Source organism: Macaca thibetana, chromosome 6, assembly GCF_024542745.1.
Source record: "Macaca thibetana thibetana isolate TM-01 chromosome 6, ASM2454274v1, whole genome shotgun sequence".
In the NCBI taxonomy this organism is placed as follows: domain Eukaryota; kingdom Metazoa; phylum Chordata; class Mammalia; order Primates; family Cercopithecidae; genus Macaca; species Macaca thibetana.
The window spans coordinates 98,428,970-98,449,932 of record NC_065583.1 but is presented as its reverse complement, the minus strand read 5'-3'; the positions used below and the strand labels follow the sequence as shown (position 1 = coordinate 98,449,932).

Sequence of the window (20,963 nt, the reverse complement as noted above, 5' to 3'; positions counted from 1 at the left end):
TAACTGACAAGATATCTAAAATGTTATCTAAGATATTAGCACTTGAATTTGAGCTCCATAGGCTAGCATTTTAGGAATGAATGAATGAATGATTACATATTTTCAGACAGGTATCTTTTCATTTTAATGAAATTTAGAATACTTTTAACTAGATGCTTTTTAAATAGTTGTTCTCTATTTTCTTTTGTGTTTTCTTCAAGTTTTTCTATGACTGCATTAAAGATGGCATCTGCAAATTTATTTCCTATTTCTCTGTGAAATAACTGTTCTTCCTAGGTATTGGTGAGTTAAAGTTAGGTACTTTGTAACATAATGCAAACATAAAATATGAAATTATTCCTTAAATAGGAAGTATTTATCTTCTTATTTTTGTTTTTTTAGAAGAGCTACTAGGGCTTTTGAAATAGGTTTGATAGTGATGATCATATTAAATGTGTCCGCTTCCAATAGAGAAAATGTGAAAGTGTTTTAGAAGCTGTTAATATATGAATATAAGGTATTTTTATTCTTACCTCGTTTCAAATGTTGTGTGAAGTATGAGAATCATATTTTATTATCAAAACTTGTTATCAAAAATTGATCATATAAAATATATTGGTACCTTTCAAGACTCCCTTTTTCATTGACTGTCATGGGTCTTCCAGACACTTGATAGCATAGAGACCAAAGGTATGAAAATATGTCTTCCATTTTAGGGATTCTTTAATCATGATTTCCTTATATTCTGTAATATTTTATACTAATGTTGTTTTTCAAAATTATGGATGGAAATAATTTATCCAATGTTTCATATCTCTGCTTCACCTCAAAATAAAACATCCAGAGAGACATGAGTTAATCCCAGCTTCACCAGTTACCTACTACATCACCCTAAACTATTACTTGATCTCTGTGAGCCTCAGTTTTCTCTTTTGCAAAATGAAAATAATATCTGTTTTTCAGTTTTATAAGGAATTAAAATAGATAAGTGTAATGCGTAAGTATGAAATTATACAACCATATGGGACTTTTATTATTACTGTGATAGCCTAAATTAACACAGGAAACCATCCAACGACACACACATTCCAACAAATACGAGATTAAATCTTGTAATTTTAAAAACAAACAAATATGCAGACCCATTGCCACTTTTGAGTGTAAGAAAGGGAAAACCTCAGATGCCATGTTTGAAGAGGTATTTCAAAACCAAAGTAATTGATGGGAATTAAAGCTTACCTGTACATTCATGGAATATCTGAACTAGATACACGTCTAGATGACAGTGAGTATAATGTTTGAGTGAAGTGGAATGTTGAGGCTTCAGACCTCTTATGGAATTGGAGTTGAGCTCTCAGTATAAAGAAAGGAACCTGGAAAAATATACTGTTAATAAAATAATCTTATAAAAAAACTACTACTCTCTGTCCTGAGGATGCAGCATAAAAATAGAACAATCCCTGGGAGGCCGAGACGGGTGGATCATGAGGTCAGGAGATCGAGACCATCCTGGCTAACACGGTGAAACCCCGTCTCTACTAAAAAATACAAAAAACTAGCCGGGCGAGGTGGCGGACGCCTGTAGTCCCAGCTACTCAGGAGGCTGAGGCAGGAGAATGGCATGAACCTGGGAGGCGGAGCTTGCAGTGAGCTGAGATCTGGCCACTGCACTCCAGCCTGGGCGGCAGAGCGAGACTCCGTCTCAAAAAAAAAAAAAAAAAAAAATCCCTAAGGACTATGAGTGAATAAAAGTCTCAAGAAAAATCAGAACCCTAAACCTGTGTTATGTGTGTATGCAAGGTTTAAAATGGAACACTTTGCCTCAAGTGTAAAAATCAAGGTGAGAAATTAACTTTCAAAACTAGTCTCGAACTGATGAAACTTGTAATGACCCCCAGAAAGGCAAACCAGCAACCTTCATTTAAGAACACTTCTTCCCAGAACACTTGCCACTTTGGCTAGAGGCGAGCCGTACTCAAACGTTACAAAGCATGAAAGGAAAACAAGTAAAACAAGAATTTTTCCACAGATAGAAGAAACATAATTTATACTCCAGGAGCCACACATAAATACAGAAATGAAAGAGATCTTAAAATACGTTTATTTAAATATTTAAAAGAAGGGTAGGGTAGAACAGGATATAATGGCAAAGGAACAAAGATAATACCTAGAACTGAAAATATGATTACTGAAACAAAAATCTCAATGATAGATAAAACATCAGCTTTAAAAATACCTAGATAAGAGAATTGGAAGCCAGATCTCTAGTATAGTATGTGTTGCAGAGGAGATGCTCAGTACATTTTAGTTTCCTTCCCATTCTTTCCTTATTTTCCTTTCATCCATATTTTCTGTTGTTGGCACATGATATGAGAATAATGAGCTCCACTTTTGCTTTTGTTTTACTCTGCTCATATGAGTGAGAAATACACTGTAGACTATTGAATCTTTGATGCAAGGAAGGAAGATGTTATAAAATATTGAGCTTATTATTCATTATAGGAAATTATCTGGCTTTGACCTAAGAGCAGGTACACAAAGTGGAATTTTCTGTAATAACTTACAATGTGTTTCATCTGAGGACAGAGAAAGAATGTCAAGGGTTTAATGTATTTCACATGAGTTGTGAGTCTAAATTAATGCATTTCTTAAAAATTGCTAGTTCAATAAAAAGGAATAACTTGATTTAAAAATGTGTAGTATAGGGATTGATTTTACTTGTTTAAATTTCTGTTACACGTGATAAATTAGTACTAACAGATAAACTAATATTTTCTCATGTGTAGTCGTTTACTTTTCATTTTAAAACTTTTGTTAATATTTCCCATAGTTTCTGAATCAGAGATTTCCCAAGAAGCTGATGACATGGCAATGGAAAAAGGGAAATATGTTGATGAACTGAGAAAAGCATTGGTGTCAGGAGCAGGACCAGCTGATGTATACACATTTAATTTTTCTAAAGAGTCTTGTTATTTCTTCTTTGAGAAAAACCTGAAAGATGTTTCAGTAAGTAAAACTTTCCAAAATGTTACATAGTAAAATGTCAGAGCACTTATTGAGGGATTATATTTAAATTTAAGTAACTACTATATTATTCCCAGAACACCTCAGAAGCAAAAGCTTGAAAAGTACTTAGTTTCCGAATTGGAAGAGACTTCAAAGCTAAAGTCATTAAATATATTAATGAATCACGGAAAATAATTATTGGAAAATATATTTAGTTTTTAATGCTTGAAAAATTTTAAAGTATTACAGAGTTAATTATAATCTTGAAAAAGGTGGGATCAGAAGTTTTAGCCATTGTGACAGGTCTTATTGAAATAAGTTTTGTGAAATATTGATTTTAAGAAATAATATATCTTTGAATATCAAATAATTATGACTTATTTTCTACTTTATTAGAGTGTATTTGAAATTTAAAAATACATAGTCAGGATTAAGGATACTTTATTTATATTGTCAGATTTAAAAATATTAAAATAGAAATAATTTGCAGCCTAAGCTTTGCAGACAAGAGTATCTGCTACTTATTCTGCTCAGTTCCTGCACCAATTCAGATCAAGGCAGGTGGTTTATTTATTAAAGTCTTGCACTAATTATTTGTATATTTTACCTAAGTTGAATAGATACTGAATTTGTTTTTTTAGCTGGTGGTTTTTAGTCATATGTGAGAGCTATCATTTCTGAAGGAGAGGGAAGGAAATGTTTGCTACATTAAGTTAACAAATAGCTATTGAGAATTTGTTTTAGAGCTCAACTTAGTTTAGAAAATTATTTTAAAACAACCTTTTAAATTCAGAATAATTAAAGAGATTTCTTTTATTAGAGAAACATTTGAAGAAACAAATGGAATCATTATAAATATATATTATCATGTAGGGAATAATACAGAGAAACTAGCCTTAGTAATTTATATTTAAAATAAACATTTTCTAATTAGCTGTCAAATTATGTAAGTTTCAATATGCTGTGTTTCTTAAAATGGTAATTTAAAATAGGTTCAGTAAGAAGGTTGGAACTAGCTACTACAATTTTGTTATTTATTGTAAGTGTTCTTTCCTATGGCCCAAGCTCAATCAGATGATATTATATATTACAGAAGTGCAGACTCTTCGAATATTTTGAAGCAGATCATTGCCAAATTGGGATCAATGCCATTTCCCATTCACTAAACATTTGCATGTAACAACTAGCATTATTTTGTGCAGCCATTTTCTAGTTTTTATCTGTTTCATACATATTGATACATAATTCCAAATTAGTGAGGTACATTTTGGAAGGCTGAAAGACTTTTGATATTTTTGACATGGTAAAAGATGGGGCTTGGTACAGTTGGCATTTATATTAATCTGTTCTCACACTGCTAATAAAGACATAACCGAGGCTGGGCAATTTATAAAGGAAAGAAGTTAAATGATTCACAGTTCCACGTGGCTGAGAGGCCTCACAATCATGGCAGAAAGAGAAGGAGGAACAAAGTTACGTCTTATATGGTGGCAGGCAAGAGAGCATGTACAGGTGAACTCCCCTTTATAAAACCTTTAGATCTCATGAGACGTACTCACTTTCATGAGAACAGCATGGGAAAAACCCACCCCCATGATTTGATTACCTCCCACCATGTTTCTCTTACAACATGTGGGAATTATGGGAGCTACAATTCAAGATGAGATTTAGGCCGGGCGTGGTGGCTTATGCCTGTAATCCCAGCTCTTTGGGTGGCCAAGGTGGGTGGGTGACCTGAGGTTGGGAGTTCCAGACCAGCCTGACCAACATGCAGAAACCATGTCTCTACTAAAAATACAAAATTAGTCGGGCATGGTGGCACATGCCTGTAATTCCAGCTACTTGGGAGGCTGAGGCAGGAAAATGGCTTGAACCCAGAAGGTGGAGGTTACAGTGAGCTGAGATCACGCCATTGCACTCCAGCCTGGGCGACAAGTGCGAAACTCTGTCTCAAAACAAACAAATAAGAAAACCAAAAAAACAAGATGAGATTTGGGTGGGGACACAGACAAACCATATCAGCCTAGATGGAGTACTTGCCATGGCTGGCAATACATCAGGTTTTACTCCTTCTATGAAGAAAGAGCTTTAAGTCCTCTTGATTCATGTCTTCTACAGTTGGTTTGGCATCTATCAGCATCAAAGACTCATAATAATCCTGAAAGATTTTTGCTTGCCACCCTGAAAGTAAACAACTTTATCAGAGCCAGCATCTTGAACTACAGGTACTACCTTTTCAAGAAGTGTTCACAAGAAATGGGAACAGCCTAAAAGATTACCAGCAATGCAAAAAGTGTGCTGGTTCCCTACAGAATGTCTTAAACCACTACATTGCAGTCTAAATAGCTGTCTCCTTATTTATTCATTTATTTATTTGTTTATGAGAAAGAAAAGGCTATTCTCAGAACAGTTTGATAAGGAGGAGTTTGTTCATGGCTTGACTTACTTGAGAGGTATTTTGGATATTTAAATGAGGTAAAACTTCCAGTGCTGTTGTCAGCCTTATGGATGGATGCAGCTGAGAGATCACAAATTCATTTGGCCAAAATGTCATGGTAATCTTCAGTATTTAGGATGTGCTTCTGCAAACTGATTTCAGAGTGCCAATATCTCATAAATTCATCTACTGGCAAAAAAAAAAATTGCAGACAATTGGAACGAAACATGGCAGACAGAATACTTTTTTGAAGCTAATTTTGCTTGGATGACCTAAAAATTGAGGAGTTTGTAATACTTTTCTTGATGACACAGACATCTGATTGTTACCAAAAATGACCTCCTAAACTTAGAAGAAAGGAAAAGAATGAATATAAATTCAACTCAAAAAGTTGTGAGTTCTGTTGTTTCTTAATGTAAGGTTGCTCCCCTGTGACAAAGAGTTGCTCCCAGATGCATACCTCTGAGAGTCAGGATTTTAGACATTTATTGCCATCAGTTCAAGAAATTTTGTGTATCTAATTGTGTGTTCACTGTACAATTTGAACATTTTGGATATCTAACTTATATAAGAATTGTTTGAAATTTATATTTATAATAAATTTTTTTTTCTTAAAAGGAAGTAACCACTATTTTAGTATTCAAAAATACCTGATATTTTGAAAATACTATCTTATGGTTTGTCTGAGTGAGAGAATTACAAATTTCTCTCTCTCTCTCTCTCTTTTTTGAGATGGAGCCTCGCTCTGTCATGCAGGCTGGAGTGCAATGGTGCAATCTCAGCTCACTGCAACCTCTGCCTCCCAGGTTCAAGTGATTCTCCTGCCTTAGCCTCCTGAGTAGCTGAGATTACAGGTGCATGTCACCATGCCTGGCTGATTTTTGTATTTTTAGTAGAAATGGGGTTGTGCCATGTGGGCCAGGCTGGTCTGACTTCAAGTGATCCGCCTGCCTCAGCCTCCCAAAGTGTTGGGATTATAGGCGTGAGCCGCTGCACCCAGCCAGAATTACCAATTTCTAACGTAGTGAAATATTTTAAATTTTAAACTTTTTGTCAATATTTATACACATGTTTTAGGAGCAGTGGGTCCAAAATTTTCATGAGATTGCTTTTGAGCTTATCCTCCCTAAACTTCCCTTAGGCGTTAATTGGCTTTTCTTTATAGATAACATAGATCCTTTCATTTTAGCTTCATTCTCATTTGAATAAATGTCGGGTGAACAGCTACACACTAATTTCTTTTCTCCATAGAGTGCGAACCCATGTGACCCTTCCTGCCTAGTGCTCTTCATTTAACAGTAGATTGTTCTGGTTGAAAGCATACTGTAGTGCCAGCATTTGGAACTCCTCATCTCTTCAGCACAAGGACTGTCACTCACACAAGAGATCATTTGTGTGCTTTAGGTCACTGTTTTCCCTCTACCTTTAACAATTTATCCTGATTTTGCCATACTGACTTTGTCCTGCTAACAATGCATCTTAATGAATAATATATTCATCTTCCTTGTTTGCTTTCATATCTCACTCTGTTTCTTTAGAAAAAATTCATTTATGAGTCAAAGAAAAGTACTTAATTCTTTTTGATAAGAATAAACTTGGGCTAATCATTTAACCTTAACTTCCTCATGATTCTGTTTTTTCATCTGTAAAATTTTAAAGTGATTTCTTAGATTAATTCCAGCTCAGCAAACATGTTGTAGAGCTACATATATATGTATATGTATGCATGTATATATACATGTGTATATACATATATATGTATATGTGTGTATATATACATATCTATATATACATGGATGTATGTATATGTATGTATGTATATATAAACATTTTGGCTATAAGGATATATCTTTCTTAAAAAAATTAATTTAATTTTATTTTAGGTTCTGGGATACATGTGCAGGATGTGTAGATTTGTTACATACGTAGGCATGTGCCATGGTGATTTGCTGCACTTATCAAACCATCACCTGGGTAGTAAGCCCAGCGTGCATTAACTATTTTTCCTGGTGCTCTCCCCTTGCCTGGACCCCCTGACCAGTCCCAGTATGCATTGTTCCCCTCCCTGTGTTCATGTGTTTTCATTGTTCTCCAGTGAAGGAAGCCATGAGGTTTGAAGAAAAATTAAACATGATTTAGTACATATATATATCTGTATGTATATACATCTCCACACACACACACACACACACACACACATGTATATAGTGAATATCTAAAACACTAGAATTTGCTACAAGTCTCTAGTAGAATTAATGCAAAGTCTACTTCTATTTCTTTACCCTCATTTCCCCTAGTACTTAAATAGCATAGAGGTTTATTTTTCAGTGATATAAAAATCCAAATAGGCAGTCCTGAGTTAATATGATGGTTTTATGATTTTGGAGACACAGGCTTCTTGGCTTCTTTGTTGCCTTGGCTTTTTTTTTTTTTTTTTAATTGTGACAGGGTCACACTTTTTTGCCTAGTCTGGAGTACAGTGATGTGATCATAGCTCACTGTAACCTCTGATACTTAGGCTCACAAGAACCTCCTACCTTAGTCTCCCAAAGCACTGAGATTACAGGCATGAGTCAGTGTGCCCAGCAGTCTACTTTGTAATTTTTAACAGATAGTTTTTATTTCATAGTCCAAGATAACTTGTCTAGTTTTACTATTATGCTCACCTTTGAGGCAGCAGGACCCAGTTAAAGAGACAGGAAATAACATGTGCTTTTTTCTTTAAGATAATCACTCCCAAATTTGATACATTCCTTTTGCTTACGTCCCATTGGCCAGAATGTAGTCACATAGCTTCACCTAGCTGCAAGGGAATCTCTGAAATGTAATCTTCAGCTGAGTCCTGTGCACAGAAGTTTTAATTACTGTGTAAAAACTGGAAGATGGATATTGAGGGTCAAGTAGCAATCTATGCGTTTAACATTTAGGGAAGATTGAAACATCATTCAGAAGGCTTTGTTGTTTTTGTTGCAAGGATATTTGTTTAGTATTTCATTACAAATAAGGGTTTCAGTCATCTCAATTTAAGAAATGTTACAACATAAGGTATATCCTGCTCTATCTTACTATATTTTATAAGTTTTATTTATTTTTTAGTGGAAAATCCATTCTAAGTTTCAGACAGCCTTCCCACATTATTTAACTGACATTTCTCAGATATATGAAAATGAAGTAAAACCAGTTAGCCAAAATAAACATCCAGAGTTCTTTTTTAAAACAGCAGTCCAAAATCCTATATTATTGCCATGTGTCCCTGTGGTTTGAGGGACTCTGAATTCAAAGGGCTATTTGCAGATGAAATATCAGAATTGTAGCATTTATTGTGTCTTCTGCCAAAGATTTTGTCAAAAATAGTAATGACTTTCAGGTCTGTGGGAATATGGGTTGCAGATGTGTTGTTTGAATGTCTGAAAAGGAAATCATAGTATTCTTTATTTTGGTCATAAAAGTATTTGTGTACATGTGCTATTTTGATACTAAACACTATATAATTTTGTGATCTTTTTGGAATGTGAGGACTAAGTAATGTAAGTGGTGAAGAAATCCCATTAAAAGTATATGGTTTCTAGCTAATCCATACATTAAATTTTAGAACTACTTTGAAAAACAAAAATATCAATGTTTAGTTATACTATTTTTTGTTTATGGACCTATTTTATTTCTTGCTTCATATTTTTCTGCCTTTATTTAAAATGTTTGCTTTGATAAATATTTTAAAGTCATTATATCTTAACTTTTTTGTTCAGAAAAGAAACAACTTAGCATAATAACAGAGCAGACGAAGGCATGGCATGGTGGCTCATGCCTGTAATCCCAGTACTTGGGAAGGCCAATGTGGGAGGATCACTTGAGGCCAGGAGTTTGAGACCAGCCTGGACAATATAGTGGGACCCTCATCTCTACAAAAAAAGAAAAATGTAAATTAGCTGGGCATGGTGGGACATGCCTGTAGTCCCAGCTACTTAGGAGGCTGAGGTGGGAGGATCACTTTAGCTGAGGAGTTTGAGGCTGCAGTGAGATAAGCTAAGATTGTGCCAGTGCACTCCAGCCTGTCCAGCCTGGGCGACAGAGACAGAGTGAGACCTTGTCTCACAAAACAACAACAACAGCAACAACAACAACAACAAAAACAGAAGTAGAAAGTAGCATGTAAAAACTGTGTTGTAAAAGGACATTTCAATTTAATAATATTAATATTTGCTTGTTTTCAGTTAATCTACTTCAGCATGCAATCTCATACTTCATCAAATGCACTTGGTATTGTCACTGTTTATACATGAAACAATACATGCTGAAAGTATAAGTGAGTTGCTAAGGAAAACAGAGGTAGTAAGCTAAGCTAGAGTAAAATTCAGGCCTGTTTTATGAATCCCAAATCAATTTTTAAAAAATTTGTTTAGGGATAATTTACGAACAATTAAATGTACCTATGGTGAGTATACAGTTTTCAGTATTCAGGAAAGCACTTTCAAGCCTCTTTGCAGTCAGGCGCCCAACTACCCATTTTCTTCTCCCAACCCTACCTACTCTGAAGGCCCCAGACAGCCATTGGGCTGCTTTCTATCGTTATAGATCAGCTTTACATGTTTTAGAATTTCATATGAATGGAACTGTGCAGTGTGTATACTTGCTTATAACTTTATTTGCATAGTGTAACATTTTTGAGATGTCTCATTATGTGCTGTATATCAGCATTTCATTCCTTCCATTGCTGAGTAGTATTCCATTGTATAGATATACCACATTTATGGTGATTTCAAGTTGTGGGTTGATGTGAATAAAGCAGCTATATACATTCATGTCTAAATCTTTTTGTGGGTATGTTTTAATTTTTAACAACTTTATTGTGATATAATTAACATAAAATGTGCATATAGAAGGTATACAACTGGGTAAATTTTAAAATGTGTACATACCCATAAAACTATCACCGTAATCAAGATGATAAGTCCTTAACCTGCTCAAATTTTTTTGTACCCATCGTAATTCCTTTCTCCCTCTCTCCTACCTCTTTACTCAGTCCCCAGAAAACCACTGATCAGATTTCTCTCATTATAGATTGGTTTACATTATCCATACATTTAACCATACAGTATGTACTTCTTTTTTTGGTCTGATTTCTTTTATTCAGCATAATTGTTTTGCGATTCCTCCATGTTGTTGTAAGTTTTAATAACTTATTCTTTTTTTCCTGCTTAATGGTGTTCCATTTTATAGATATACCCCAATTTGTTTATGCATTCACCAGTTGGGTTGCTTCTAGTTTTGGACTATAACCAATAAAGCTGCTATGAACATTTAAATATTTGTATGGACATATGTTTTATTTGAATAATATATAGGAGTAGAATAGTTGGGTTATATGGTAGGCATATGTTTAATTTTTGAAGAAACTGCCCAACAGTGTTCCGTAGAGTTTGTACTGTTTTACATTCCCCTGATCAGTATATGAGTTCCAGTTTCTCCACATCCTTGTCATTACTTGGTATGGTCAGATTTTTCATTTTAGACATTTTAGTGGGTGTGTGACCATATCTCATATTTTAAATTAGCATTTCCCTAATGTCTAATGATATTATTTGCCATCTGTGTATCTTCTATAGTGAGATATTGGTTTAAATCTTTTGCATTTGTTTTTATTGGGTTGCTTATTTTCTTACTGAGTTTTGAAGAACTCTTCATATCCTTAACAGATACACAATTTGCAAATACTTTCTCCAAGTTTGTGGGAGAAGCAGATAATTTCTTAATTTTGAGGAACTGAATTTTTTTCTTTTATTAATCTTGCTTTGAGATCACTTCTAATACATTTTTACCTAACTTGTTACAGACTTATGCTTTCATGTATGAACTCTATAGTTTTAGATTTTTACATTTAGAGTCTGTGATACATTTTGAGTTAATTTTTTGTTTGTTTTTTTTTTTTTTTTTGTTTTTGTTTTTTTTTGAGACGGAGTCTCGCTCTGTCGCCCGGGCTGGAGTGCAGTGGCCGGATCTTAGCTCACTGCAAGCTCCGCCTCCCGGGTTTACGCCATTCTCCTGCCTCAGCCTCCTGAGTAGCTGGGACTACAGGCGCCCGCCAACTCACCCGGCTAGTTTTTTTTTTTTTTTGTATTTTTTAGTAGAGACGGGGTTTCACCGTGTTAGCCAGGATGGTCTCGATCTCCTGACCTCGTGATCCACCCGTCTCGGCCTCCCAAAGTGCTGGGATTACAGGCTTGAGCCACCGCACCTGGCTGAGTTAATTTTTGTATATACTTTAATGTATGGGTTGAAGTTCATTTTTTATATGACTATTTAGTCATTCTAGCACCATTTGTTGAATTCCCCGCTGAATTTTTCTTGCACTTTGTTGAAAATCAGTTAACCATGTATGTATTATTGGTCTATATTTGGACTCTGTACTGCCCCGTCTATCTATTTGTTTAGCTCTGTGCCAGCCATAATCTGTCTTGATTACTTAGGCTTGTAATAAATCATGAAGTCTGGTGAAATCATGTCGTATAAGTTCTTCAATTTTGTTATTTTTGAATTTGCTTTAGTTATTCTATTATTTCAAATATTTTTATGAGGTGTAGAATTATTTTCTCAATTTTTCCAAACAAGTTTGCTGGGATCTTAATTGGGAATGCATTGGATCTACAGAAATTGACATCTTAACCATATTAAGCCTTCTGACTCATAAATATAGTACATGCATTTATTTAGTTCAGTGTTTCCTACCCAGGGGAGATTTTGCTCATCTAGGGTCACTTGGCAATGTCTGAAGACATTTTTGATTGTCACGGCCAGCAGCTCCTAACTGGCATCCAATGGGAAGAAGGCAGAGAGATGTGGCTAAGTATTCTATAATGTGCAGGGTTTCCTTCCATACCAAAAATTATATACCAAAAATTATCTGAAACAATGTCAGTAGTGTTGAATTTATAAATCTTCATTGAGATCTCATCAATTACTCAGCAATTATTTATAGTTTTCAAATTATAGATCTTATACATTTTATATTAGGTTTATCACTTTGAAGCAGAAAGTGAGGTCACTGAATTAAAACTTTCCTTTTTTTCTGATACACAATTTGGGATCTAAATTTTATTCCAGATTCTACTATAACTTCATTCCTCACATTTTGGTATGTTGTGTTTTCATTTTCATTTAAAATATTTCCTAATTTCCCTTTTCATTTTAGTCCTCACCCTTGAATTAATTAGTAGATTGTAATTTTGTTTTCAGTTTTGTTTGCTATTACAGGTATCGTGCCAATACTCGTTTTTAATTTAGGTCCATTGTTGTTAGACAACTTTATGTGACTTGAATCCCTTGAAATTTACTGGGACTTGTATTATGGCACTGAATGTAACCTTTGTTCAATGTTTTATATGCATTTGAAAGAAATACTTATTTGCTATTTTTGGGTGTTATTAGATTTTCGAGTGTTAATTTTTGGGTATTGATTAGATCAGGTTGGTTGGTGGTGTTAAGTTTTCTATATTCTTGCTTATTTTCTGTCTACTTCTTTTAAAAGTGACTGATAATGTATTAAAATCAAGAACTGTAATTCTGTATTTGTCTTACTTCTCCTTGAAGTAATATCAGAGATTACTTCATGTATTTTGAGCCCTTGTTAATTAGGTGTAAAACATTAAGCTTTGACATGCTGTCTTGATGAGCTGCCCTCTTTGTCACTATGAAATGACCCTCTAATTCTATGATGTTATTTGTCTTAAAAATACTTTATACATGTTCTTATACTCCTCCAGTTTTCTTTTGATTGCAGTCTGCATGGAATATTTTTTCATCCTTTTGCTTTTAATTATTTTTCTCTTTATGTAAACTAGATTTCTTTTAGGAAGTATATAGTTGGGTGGTGGTGTTTTAATTCAGTCTATCAATCTGTGTTTTTCCATTGGGACGTTTAGGCCATTTATGTTTTATGTAATTATTGACAATTACATAAAAAATGGTGGTTTAAAAATCTACTATCTCTTGTTTGTTCCATCTTTATTTTATTTACTTGTTCCTCTCCATTTTATTTTGGGCTAAGTATTTTTTATCATTCTATTTTATCTTTTTAGTTATCTTGTTATCTATAACTCATCTTTATGCTATTTTTATGTTTGCTTTAGGGTTTATAGTATGCATCTTTACCTTATCACCGTATGCTTTGAAGTGATATACCATTGCACAGATATTATGGCATCATACTTTCATTTCTCCTTTTATGAGCTTATGCTGTTGTGGTCATACATTTTTCTTCTGCATATCTTACACACTTCACAGTTATTGTTACATTAATACTATTTTTACTTTTAACAGTTAACTTACTTTTTTAACTTTTCATTTTGAAATAACCTTAGGCTCAAAAAGTTTTAACAGTAGTACACAGAGGTCCTGTGTACCCTTCACCCAGCTTTCCCGATGATAACAATATATAACTGTAGTACATTATTGAAAGCAGTAAATTGGCTTCGGTACAATACTGTTAACTACAGACTATACACAGATTGTTATCAGTTTTTATGTGCACTGTTTTTATTGTTCTTGTTGTTGTTTTGGCATATAGTTATGTGAATTTTGTTCTACATGTGGATTCATGTAACTACCACCATAGTCAGGGTACAGAACTCTTTTATTGCTTCAAAGAAACCTCTTTATTCCCTTGTGTTACCGCCTTTATATTCACACTATCCATCCAATGTAATTCCTGGTAGCCACCAATCTACTCTTTGTCACTGTAGTTTTGCCACTTTGAGAATATTAGTGGAATTGTACAATATACATCCTTTTGAGATTGGCTGTTTTTCACTGACCATAATACTTTTGAGAGCCACCAAATTGTTGAGTGTATCAGTAGATCATTTTCTTTATTGTTGAGTAGTCTGTTATTACTTCGTGCAATGCCATGGGTGCACCACACTTTGTTTATTCATTTATTCACTGAAAAAAACCTTTAGGTTGTTTCTACTTTTTTGGCTAGTAGAAAGCTGCTTTTGACATTCATGTACAGGTTTCCATGTGAGCATAAATTTTCATTTATTTAGTACAGGAGTTGGCAAACAATAGCCTGTGAATTGGCTGCCCATTTTGGGAAATAAAGTTTTACTGGAATGCAAGCATGTTTATTTTTTTTTTTAATATGTTGTCTGTGTATACTTTTGTACTACAGTGGCAAAGTTGAATAGTTGCAACAGAGTCCTCTATGGTGTGTAATGACTAAAATATTTACCTTTCGCCCTTTTGGAAACAGTTTGCTGACCCCTGCTCTAGGATAAATATCTAGGACTGTGAATGCAGGGTTGTATGGTAAGTATGTGTTTAACTTTAAGAGAAAGTGCTACATTGTTTTCCCAAATGGGTGTACCATTTTACATTCTTACCAGAAATACATAAGATCTGCATTCTTATCAGCATTTGGTATTGTCAGAATTTTTGCCTTTAGCTGTTCTAATAGGTGTGTTATGGTATCTTATTGTGGCTTTTATGAACATTTCTTTAATCGCTAAGGTGCTGAAAAATCTTTTCATGTGTTTATTTGCCATGTGTGTATCCCATTTGGTGAAGTGTTTGTTCAAATCTTTTACCCCTTTTTGATTGTATTTTTGTTGTATGTGTAATTTGTAACTATCTTCTTTAGTCTCTTGCTGGTCTGATCATTTTATTAACAGGGTCTTATGTAGAGCAAAAGCTTTTATTTTTGATGAAGTCCAATTTGTTGACTATTTTTCTTTTATGCTTTTGCTTCTGGTGTCATGACTAAGAACTCTTCGCCTAACCCTATGTCATACAAATTTTTGACTATGGTTTCTTTTAAAAGTTTTGTAGTTCTGTATTTTACGTTTATATCTATTATCTATTTTGAATTCCTTTTGGTATAAGGTATGAGGTTGAGGTTCACTTTCTTGGCTATGAATGTCAATTGTTCTAACATCGTTAGTTGAAAAGACTCTCCTCTCTCCATTAAATTGCTTTTGCCTCTTTGTTAAAAATCATTGACTGGACTTAAGTGGGTCTACTTTTGTATTTTCTATGCTGCCTCATGGATCTATGTGTCTGTCCCTCCACCAACACTACACTGTCTTAATTACTGCAGCTACATCCTTACCCTTAAAATTGAGTTATGTGGGCTGGGCGTCGTGGCACACACCTATAATCCCAGCACTTTGAGAGACCGAGGTGGGTGGATCACCTGAGGTCGGGAGTTCACGACCAGGTTGACTAACATGGTAAAACCCCGTCTACTAAATGCTAAAAAATTAGCCGGGTGTGGTGGCGCATTCCTGTAATCCGAGTTACTTGGGAGGCTGAGGCAGGAGAATCACTTGTACCTGGGAGGCAGAGGTTGCAGTGAGCTGAGATCACACCATTGCACTCCAGCCTGGGCAACAAGAGTGAAACTCCATCTCACCAAAAAAAAAAAAAAAAAAAAAAAAAAAAAATTGAGTTACATGAATCTTCCAACTTTATTTTTTTGAAAAATTTTATTTTAAATAATTTAGTTACTTTTTACACTTTTAAAATCAGTTTTACTCTAATTATGAAAAAAATTGAGTCTTAGAGTTTATCAACATGGTATATCTATATAAGTTTACTTTGAAATCTTGCATCAGAATTTTGTAGTTTTTAGCATACAGATCCTATGCACATTTTGTTAGGTTTATGCCTAAGTATTTCAATCTTTTTGGCACTGTTATAAGTGGTATTATGTTTTAAATTTGTACAGGGGTTCATTATGAGTATATATTAATAGAAATTCAACTGACTTCTTTTGTGTTAACTGTATATTCTCCAACCTTTCTAAATTCCCTTATTTGTTCTAGGTGGTTTTTGTTGTTGTTGTTTGCTTTTAAGATTCTTTGATAATTTTTTTCTCTAGACAGTGATGTTATCTGCAAATAGATGCAGTTTTAGAGGCTGTCTCAGAGAGCTTCAAGGCCTAGACAGCAGAGACTTGCTACAGGGATGGGGCTGCCACAGAGTCCCCATGAAGTCAATGCCCAGGGGAACTGTGGGGTGTGAGCTGCTGCTGAGAGCCCCCTTCTCTACTACTGCAATGCCTGGTAGAGCCGTGGGAAGAAGGCCACCTGAATACTCCAGAACTAAGAGCCACCAGTATGCAGTGCTAGCCTGGGAAAGCTTACAGACATCGGTTTTAAATGTGTGAGAGCTATAATGTGGGCTGTGCCAGCAAAGCCATGGGGGCAGGAATGTGCAAGTCTTAGAGACTCAATCCTTCCTATGTATCTGGAAGGTGGGACATGGAGCCATGTAAGATTATTTTCCAGCCTTATGATCTAATGTTGTATGCCTTATTGGGCTTTAGACATTTCTGGGACTTGTAACTCCCTTCTTTTTTCCTGTTTCTCTTTTTGGAATAGAAATATCTGTTTTATGCCTGCATTGTGTTTTAGAGCGACAAAACTTACCTGTTTGATTTTACAGGGAAATTTGCTTCAGGATTAATTGTTCCTTGAGTCTCACCCATATCTGATTTAGATGAGACTCTGAACTTTAGACTTTTGTGTTGATGCTGGAATGAGTTAAGACTTTTGGGGCTATTGGGATGGAATGGATGTATTTTGTGTGTTATAAGGACATGAATTTGGGGGGCTAGGGGTGGAATGCTATGGTCTGAATAAGTCTCCCAAAATTTGTGTGTGGAAAACTGAACCCCTGATACGGTTTGGCTATTTCCCCACCCAAGTTTCATCTTGAATTGTAGCTCGCATAATTTTCACATGTTGTGGGAGGGACCTGGTGGATGATAATTGAATTATGGGGGCAGGTTCCCCCATACACTTCTTGTGGTATTAAGTCTCAAGAGATCTGATGCTTTTATAAGATCCCTTGCACTTGGTTCTCATTCTCTCTGCCTGCCGCCATGTAAGATGTGCCTTTCATCTTCGGCCATGATTCTGAGGCCTCCCGAGCTATGTGGAACTGTGAGTCCATTAAACTTCTTTTTTTTTTTTAAATAAATTACCCAGTCTTGGGTATGTCTTTATCAGCAGCATGAAAACAGACTAATACAATCCCCAATGCAACCGTGTTAGGAGGTGGGACGTAATGGTGCATGTTCAGGTCTGGAGCAATTTATTACTCCATATAGATCCAGATTTCCGTGTAATAATATTTTCCTTCTGTTTGAAGGACTTCATTTAATATTCCTTATAATGCGGATCTGCCTAGGATGAACTTTGTCGGGTTTTACATATCTTCCAAAGTCTGTACTTTGCCTGTCTTTTTGAAAGTTATTTTCAATGGGTAGAGAATTCTAGATTGACTTTTTCTTTTCTTTTTTTTTTTCCTGTACATTAAGAGCATTGCTCTGTCTTCTGGCTAGTTTTTTAGTTGGTGTTTTTTTTTTTTTTTTTTTTTTTTGGCTGAGAAGTCATCTGTCATTCTTATCTTTTATTTATTTATTTATTTATTTTTAATTGTTTTTTATTATACTTTAAGTTCTAGGTTACATGTGCACAACGTACAGGTTTGTTACATATGTATACATGTGCCATGTTGGTGTGCTGTACCCATTAACTCGTCATTTCCATTAGGTATATCTCCTAATGCTATCCCTCTCCCTTCCCCCACCCCACGACAGGCCCCGGTGTGTGATGTTCTGCATCCTGTGTCCAAGTGTTCTCATTGTTCAATTCCCATCTATGAGTGAGAACATGCAGTGTTTGGTTTCCTGTTCTTGCGATAGTTTGCTGAGAATGATGGTTTCCAGCTTCATCCATGTCCCTACAAAGGATATGAACTCATCCTTTTTTAAGGCTGCATGGTATTCCATGGTGTATATGTGCCACATTTTCTTAATCCAGTCTATCATTGATGGACGTTTGGTTTGGTTCCAAGACTTTGCTATTGTGAATAGTGCTGCAATAGACATATGTGTGTATGTATCTTTACAGCAGCATGATTTATAATCCTTTGGGTATGTACCCAGTAATGGGATGGCTGGGTCAAATGGTATTTCTGGTTCTAGATCCTTGAGGAATCACCACACTGTCTTCCACGATGGTTGAACTACTTGACAGTCCCACCAACAATGTAAAAGTGTTCTTAATTCTCCACATCCTCTCCAGCACCTGTTGTTTCCTGACTTTTTAATGATTGCCATTCTTACTGGTGTGAGATGGTATCTCATTGTGGTTTTGATTTGCACTTCTCTGATGGCCAGTGATGATGAGCATTTCTTCATGTGTCTGTTTGCTGCATAAATGTCTTCTTTGAGAATTGTCTGTTCATATCCTTTGCCCACTTTTTGATGAGGTTGTTTGATTTTTTTCTTGTAAATTTGTTTAAGTTCCTTGTAGATTCTGGATATTAGCCCTTTGTCAGATGGGTAGATTCTAAAAATTTTCTCCCATTCTGTAGGTTGCCTGTTCACTCTGATGATAGTTTCTTTTGTTGTGCAGAGGCTCTTTAGTTTAATTTGTCAATTTTGGCTTTGGTTGCCCTCGCTTTTGGTGTTTTAGTCATGAAGTCCTTGCCCATGCCTATGGCCTGAATGGTATTGCCTAGGTTTTCTTCAAGGGTTTTTATGGTTTTAGGTCTAACATTTAAGTCTTTAATCCATCTTGAATTAATTTTTGTATAAGGTATAAGGAAGGGATCTGGTTTCAGCTTTCTACATATGGCTAGCCAGTTTTCCCAGCACCTTTTATTAAATAGGGAATCCTTTCCCCATTTCTTGTTTTTGTCAGGTTTATCAAAAATCAGATGGTTGTAGATGTGTGGCATTATTTCTGAGGGCGCTGTTCTGTTCCATTGTTCTATACCTTTGTTTTGGTACCAGTACCATGCTGTTTTGGTTACTGTAGCCGTGTAGTATAGTTTGAAGTCAGGTAGCATGATGCCTCCAGCTTTGTTCTTTGGGCTTAGGATTGTCTTGGCAATGCGGACTCTTTTTTGGTTCATATGAACTTTAAAGTAGTTTTTTCCAATTCTGTGAAGAAAGTCATTGGTAGCTTGATCAGGATGGCATTGAATCTATTAATTACCTTGGGCAGCATAGCCATTTTCATGATATTGAATCTTCTTATCCATGAGCATGGAATGTTCTTCCATTTGTTTGTATCCTCTTTTATTTCGTTGAGCAGTGGTTTGTAGTTCTCTTTGAAGAGGTCCTTCACATCCTTTGTAAGTTTTATTCCTAGGTATTTTAGTCTCTTTGAAGCAATTGTGAATGGGAGTTCACTCATGATTTGGCTCTCTGTTTGTCTGTTACTGATGTATAGGAATGCCTGTGATTTTTGCACATTGATTTTGTATCCTGAGACTTTGCTGAAGTTGCTTATCAGCTTAAGGAAATTTTGGGCTGAGACGATGGAGTTTTCTAAACATACAGTCATGTCATCTGCAAACACTGACAATTTGACTTCCTCTTTTCCTAATTGAATACCCTCTGTTTCTTTCTCCTGACTGATTGCCCTGGCCAGGAAGTCCAACACTGTGTTGAATAGGAGTGGTGAGAGAGGGCACGTAGAGGACTACGTGCTCGGACTACGTGCTCGTAAACGAGACGTTCCCCATAAGTCCTGCTCTTGCAAACGAAGCAGGGCATTCTCGATAAGTCCTGCTCTTGCAAACGAAGCAGGGAGTTCCTTCCCTGTAAACAGGGAGGACAAAGGAGCCAGCTGCAAACAGCAGACCCTGGGGGCTTGTTTATGTGTAAGCATCTTGAAAATCCAGAAAGTCAGGGAAAGGTCAGAAAAACAACAATGTGTCTTGTGACTTGGCAACATTCCACAAACGACCATATAAAATAAAGCAGAGCATGCCATTCGAGGCGACCGCCATGTTTGTCTTGTCTTGTGTTGTCTTCTGTGTTCATTCCTTTGTTTAGGAAACACGTGGACCCCAACAAGGGCATCCCTGTCTTGTGCCAGTTTTCAAAGGTAATGCTTCCATTTTTTGCCGATTCAGTGTGAAAGTGGCTGTGGGTTCGTCACAAATAACTCTCATTATTTTGAGACACGTCCCATCAATACCTAGTTTATTGAGAGTTTTTAGCATGAAGGCTGGTGAATTTTGTCAAAGGTCTTTTCTGCATCCATTGAGATAATCATGTGGTTTTTGTCTTTGGTTCTGTTTATATGCTGGATTATGTTTATTGATTTGCATATGTTGAACTAGCCTTGCATCCCAGGGATAAAGCCAACTTGATCGTGTTGGATAAGCTTTTTGATGTGCTGCTGGCTTTGGTTTGCCAGTATTTTATTGAGGATTTCTGAATAGATATTCATCAGGGGTATTGGTCTAAAATTCTCTTTTTTTGTTGTGTCTCTGCCAGGCTTTGGAATCAGGATGATGCTGGCCTCATAAAATGAGTTAGGGAGGATTCCTTCTTTTTCTATTGAGTGGAATAGTTTCAGAAGGAATGGTACCAGCTCCTCTTTGTACCTCTGGTAGAACTCGGCTGTGAATCCATCTGGTCCTGGAGTTTTTTTGGTTGGCAGGCTATTAATTATTGTCTCAATTTCAGAACCTGTTATTTGTCTATTCAGAGATTCAACTTCTTCCTGGTTTAGTCTTGGGAGGG

General features: G+C 35.6%; 2 protein-coding genes across 2 annotated transcripts in view; one reads left to right on the top strand and one right to left on the bottom strand.

The window, feature by feature from the left end:
- TMEM167A (transmembrane protein 167A) overlaps positions 1 to 20,963 on the bottom strand; it is an 857,923-nt gene that overhangs the window by 60,340 nt on the left and 776,620 nt on the right. The gene's annotated exons all lie outside the window — the stretch shown is intronic.
- Positions 1 to 20,963, top strand: part of XRCC4 (X-ray repair cross complementing 4) — a 290,728-nt gene that overhangs the window by 33,907 nt on the left and 235,858 nt on the right. Inside the window, exon 3 of the mRNA XM_050795166.1 lies at positions 2,810 to 2,985. Coding sequence (XP_050651123.1) covers positions 2,810 to 2,985 — 176 coding nt within the window. The remainder of the gene's footprint in view (positions 1 to 2,809; positions 2,986 to 20,963) is intronic.